Source organism: Sodiomyces alkalinus (genome assembly GCF_003711515.1).
Source record: "Sodiomyces alkalinus F11 unplaced genomic scaffold SODALscaffold_3, whole genome shotgun sequence".
Lineage (NCBI taxonomy): Eukaryota > Fungi > Ascomycota > Sordariomycetes > Glomerellales > Plectosphaerellaceae > Sodiomyces > Sodiomyces alkalinus.
This window is the reverse complement of record NW_021167081.1, coordinates 2,953,310-2,959,129: the sequence shown is the minus strand read 5'-3', so window position 1 is coordinate 2,959,129 and position 5,820 is coordinate 2,953,310. Positions and strand designations below refer to the sequence as shown.

At 41.4% G+C, this 5,820-nt stretch overlaps 1 protein-coding gene across 1 annotated transcript; it reads right to left on the bottom strand.

Moving 5' to 3' along the window:
- Positions 1-4,275: 4,275 nt before the first annotated feature.
- Positions 4,276-5,444, bottom strand: SODALDRAFT_293850 (hypothetical protein). The gene is made up of 3 exons (XM_028608727.1): positions 5,100-5,444; positions 4,852-5,009; positions 4,276-4,760 (listed from the first exon to the last, which is right to left on the bottom strand). Exons 1-3 carry the CDS (start codon positions 5,284-5,286, stop codon positions 4,422-4,424), a joined length of 684 nt encoding a protein of 227 aa, XP_028467907.1. The 5' UTR covers positions 5,287-5,444; the 3' UTR covers positions 4,276-4,421.
- Between the last annotated feature and the right edge of the window lie 376 nt (positions 5,445-5,820).

Genomic DNA, 5,820 nt, shown 5'->3' with positions numbered 1-5,820 from the left:
TTTAACCTAGGGGCTATATTAGGTATCTTATAGAATATATTACCTATAATATCTATAGGATATAGATGTCGTAGTATTAGAAGGTTATAATAACGCGTAACGTGTAGTTTAACGAGCGGTTATTTTATAACTCGAAGCTCGAAGAAGTAGAGTAGATTATGGAGCCGGAGCCCAGGAACTAGCTTATAACCTACGAAGACTATAAAGATAAAGATACCGAATTTATCCTATAAGTAGCACCGCCCGCCGGCCTATCTAGTAGCGCACCTTCTAAAGATTAAGTAGAGTCTACGGGTTTAGACTCGGGGGTAGGAGTAGCTAGTACTATTCTAGAGGCGCCGGAACCACTAAATGCCGATGTAACCACTAATAGTCCTAACGATAGGCTACCCGAACCGCCCGTGCTAATAGGCCTCTAAGCTCTATTCGCTATACCTGATCCGTAAAGCCGGAATAACTAGGACTAAGGCGCCGGGCCATAGCTATAGGAGGAACTCTTAATTAAGCTATCGTCTATATATACTACGGTACCCGAAGGAGACGCTGCTATTAACACGCTAGAGCTATATATACTAGATCTTAATATAGATAATCTGGAGTAATAAGGAGGAGCGAGGAATATATAGACTAAGGCACGGGAACTAGCTACTCCTAATCCAGGTCACGGTATTAACTAGCCCTTAACGTCTAGATCTCGAACTAATAATCCTAAGGTGACCACGCACTAACGTAAACGGAGTATATAGGTTAAGGATATAATAAGGGTTAGCGCCCGAATTATAGATTAACGTGCTTAGGGGAAGACTATTCGGATTAATCCACGGACGCACGTAGTAGAGCCAGATATACCCTTAACATATACGTTCTTCCTATCTAATTGATAAAAAGTGTATAACGATAAGATATAGGGGCTCCTATCCTTTTACTTAGTGATATTCGGAGTAGCCGATATAAAAATAAAACCTTATTCGAAACTAACAGAGGAACCGAAGTCCTTACTCGACGGCAGGGTTTATCACGACCACCTAAAGGCTATACTAAGGCCTTAGAGAGAGCTTTATAACCATCCTATACGCGACTAGTTTAAGGAAGCGGCGTAGAAGGAGGTTAATAAGCTAATTCAGAAACGTATATAAAGGGAAATTAATAGGGTATCGGCGAAGTCTAAGCCTCTTTTACTTAAATAGGTATTTATCTATAAGTTCGACTAAGGCGGGTATCTTAAGAGATATATGGTAAGGCTATATATCCGAGGGAATCTCCAGGAAAGCTTAACGATTAAGGGAATCTACGCAGTAACGCTCGCTTTAAGGTCGTTTCGTATTATTATAGCTTTAGCCGCTTAATTTAACCTAGAGATTAAGTAACTGGATATCGTTAACGCCTTCGTTAACGCCGAGAGGAATAGAATAGGTACGCCCGTTATATATAAGCTTCTAGATAGGTTTAAGTAGCCAGATAAATACTTAGAGCTAGATAAAGTACTTTACGGCTTACGAGATTCACCTCGATTATAGGTCTAGACCTTTATAGCGACGTTATCGGATCTAGGGATAAAGCCTAGTAAAGAAGAGCTATATCTATGTTATATAGCGGCTTAAGACACGTTTATTATCTTCTTTATAGACGATATCCTCGTCATATTCTATACGAACACGGCTATAAACGCCTTTAGAATTATTAACGATATCAGGAAAAGGTTTAAAGTATTAGAAAAGGTAATGTAGAGTAGTTTCTAGGAATTAAGATCACGCGTGATCGCTCCCGGCGTAAGATTCTACTTAGTCACGACTTATATATCGAGAAGATCGTAGTTAGATTTAATTTAGATACTACGAATATATACCTAGCGATTCCTATTCCTATTATAGAATACCGGAAGAGAGAAGACGAGACCACGGCTTAAGAGGTTAAATCGTACTAGGAAAGGGTCGGATTATTACTATATATAGTAGTTATAATACGTCCTAATATAGCCTTTACAGTATCTATCTTTTCCCGCTTTCTTAGAAACCCCTCCCCGGAGTATTATAAGGCAGCGGACTAAGCTATCCGTTACTTATATATAACTAGAGACCTCTCGATTTAGTACGGATCGAGCACTAGTTTATAGGCTATAGTAATCGCGAGTAACGCCTCTTTTACTAACGATATCGATACACGATAATCTTTATAAGGCTATCTTATTAGCTTATTGAGAGGTCTAGTAGTATAGAAAATGATAAGGTAAGTAACCGTTACTATATCTATAACTAAAATAGAGCTACTCGCTCTAGAGTAAGTCGCGAAGGAAACGATAGGATTAAAGCGCCTATTCGCAGAGATACGCTTTGACCCCGAATCCCCTTAGGATATTAATTACGATAACACTTAAATAATTAGGCTGATAGTAGATAACGGCTATAGGATCGAAACCCGGCTTAGATATATAGATATTTGACGCTTATAGGTTTAATAGGAGCATGGTAAAGGGACCTTCAGGGTGGTTTATTTAGCTACGAGCCTTATACCGGTAGACGGAATAACGAAGGTACTCCCACGATAAAAGTTCGAGATCTTCCGCATATATCTTAATATAACGAGTGCACGGAGGGGGTAGACCGGAGAAGTTAACGTTAAGAATCAGGCGCCGGAGGCGCACCGCACGCCGGCGGAATAGTAAGATTAGGGCAAAAGCAAAAGTGGTATCTCTCTATAGTACTAACCTAACGCCTAAGCTATATACTAACTCCTAAGAGCTAAAAGTAAAATATAAAAACTAATGTCCGGCGAACCTAAATACTATTACTATGCTTTATTTTAAGCGACCGGAGCAGCGGTTTTACCGCCACCGCTAATCTCACTACTACCTGCTATAGCCGAACCATTATTAATAATAGCGCTATTTCTAATAATCGGCGCGATAACTTGCCCCTAAGGGGCTCCGGAAACCACGGTAGGCGTAATATTTTGCTATTACTACTACTGCTAAAGCTGGTCGCCGAGGCGACGAGCCACTACCTCTTCTACTAAACTCTTAAAATAAGCCGAGAAGCTAGGCTTGGCCGAGACCTTTTCCCCGGGCGTGGGGATACACTTAAGAGCTTTGTCGTCGAAAAAGCGCTTAGTATTATTATCCTCTAGGTATTTGATTTCCTGCTTAATATACTGCTTTAATTTAGCTAGGAACTACGCCGGAAAGGTTAGCCGGAGCACGTTAATTAAGGAATAAAACGATAAAAAGTACTTTACGGTCGTTATCCGTAGAACTAGGTCTAATCTTATAACAGACACGGCGTTAACTAATATATTAATAAGAGGGAGTATACTAAAGTAACTAGGATCTATTATTAGTAATTAGAATATAACGGAGCACGGATTCTTAATCCGGATTTAAACCGGAGCTCTTATCCACGGTCGTAAATCTCGATAACTAGGGGGTAGGAACCTATACCTAGGAGTATATATAGTTACTATTATAATACTTACGGTAATAAGTTAAGCGCCCCTTAATAGTAATATAGGTCTTAAATAAGCTTTGTTTTCTAGAATAAATGCCCTTTATACACTAATATAAGGGGGATTAAGGGGCACGGTTATAAAATTTAGATCGGGGCCTTAGTCGACTTCTTAGTCGGCTTCTTGGGAGTCTGCTACTCTATTAGTAACCGGAGCCTTACGACTATAAACGAAAGCACGAAGCTAAGGGACTAGAGCACTTATATTAGGCTTTTTACCGGGGGTCTTAGTTATACCGGAAGGCTTAGTTAGACTAGCACTAACGACCTTAGCGCTAGAAGAACGGGTTAAGGGGGCCTAAAATAACGCCTACTATTAGCACCTATATTAAGATTTAGAGCTCTGGTAACTTACTATAGCGCGTTTATAAGGGGAAAAGCGGCTATTTAAGAAAGGAAGAGAAGAAAAAAGTCCGAAAAATTAGGCGAGGCACGAAATCCACGAAAAATCGTTAAAAAAGGATCGTGGTTATAAGAAGGAAAAGAAGGCTAAAAAAAGCCTGAAAACCCTTTTATTTATATCCGGCACCTCCCCTATCTACTAAATACTTTAAATAGCACTTTCCTTTATTATTAACTACTATTATTATTATTCTTTCTTATTTTATAAGCTTCCTTACCTGCCTTTTAACTCGACTTTAAGGGATACATAACTACTCTTTAAAGCTATTTTAAGATTAACTATAAGGCGCTGGCGAGGTCAGGCTAAGTAATTACTAAGCTAATCAGGGTATAGTAATTAGGGGGTGTGTCGCACTAAAAACACGTGAGCCTCTTTCCTGTGTTTCTATTGGTTGTTACTAGACCTATATTCCTCTTTGGAAAAGGGGTAGATATATTTAGAACACCTATACCTTCCTTTTTTTCTTTTCTTTTGTGTGACGAATACAATCATACATCTTCTGTATCTATGCTCCGGCCGGATCACACGCCCGTCAACCCAACATTAGGGCCTATCTCTCCTATCGGTAATTGGCGGCAACACGTAGCGCGACCCGCGCACATGGCTGCGTCCCACTCCTCTAGTGTACATTCTCCTTCACTTTCGGCCAAGAGAAGTGCACCACTGGTTGTGAAGCACAGTAGGTGTAGAGACTTCGCTTTGCTCATTATCTCAGCGGAAGGGTTCCTAATGGGTTCGCGACCCATCGCTTCTCTTGGAGTCGCTATAACCACGCAAGTAGCTATCTCCTTGAGTGGTACGGCGGCGGCCAGCAGTGCAAGGATCGCAGCGTGGAGCAGCGAAGCAACCCAGGCAAGTTTCTGCGTTGTGCAATGTTGAATTAGCCCACCTCGTCTTGGGTGCTAGTCATCTTGGCGAGAAACACAGCAGAAAATAGCAAAATGAACTCACTTTGTGGGCTTGGACGGCCTTGTCGTTTATCAAGTCGCCCCGATGTGTTTGGGTGACCTGGAGGGTCACCTGGAAAACACAACGAGGATACCTTTTGACGAGTATCAGCTGCCGCAGAGCTCTTTCAATTATGGACTCGAGCTGTCGTTCCCTTGTGCCTGTAGAGGTGCATGCATATCAATACCCTATTGTATGTTCTTACAAATGGGCCCAGCAGCCAGTGAGAAGGAGCGTCTTGAAGATCCTACCCCCAATGCCAGCCAATGGCCGTAATACGACGTCGATGATCGCCTCGAAAGGGTTTTCCTCACGTCTCTGCGCCTCCATCGGCCCGTTCACGCTTGCAACCACTTGATACCCTTCATTAGAAAGTGTTGCTGAACCATCTGTTCGGTTGAGATGGGAGAGGTGCCCGTTGGGATGTGACTTCATCATCGCTATGCAGTCAGTCCCTTGGTCGCAGTTGGTTATGAGTGAAAAAATGCCAGTCCGAAGAACAAGGAGAAGTAAGGGTAATTGTCAGATAAAGCGTAGTCAAAATTGTCACAAAATAGGTCAAAATTACTTAAGGCAATTATGTACTATTATGACTGTTGTCAGAATATAAATAATGTACGCGGAATTGTTATCGCATGGGCAGGACCACGACGTGGTCCATAGGGGATCCAGGGGGGATCCACTCCCTGACTAAGGGCTTCGGACCTCGGGCATCAGGATATAACAGGGGCGGATACCGGAAAAGACCGGATAGGATCCAAATAACATAGTACCCATAATAGAGTCTTCACCACCTAAATTAAGGGTATAAGGGAAATACAAGGATGTAACTTAATATATTATATACACACGAGATTTCTGCTCTATTAAGTGAATTATATAAGTGTCTATTTTACGTGCGATAGTTATAAGCCCGGTTTATAACGTCTAAACGATAGATATTAATAAGGCTACCTATATTCTACTACTAAA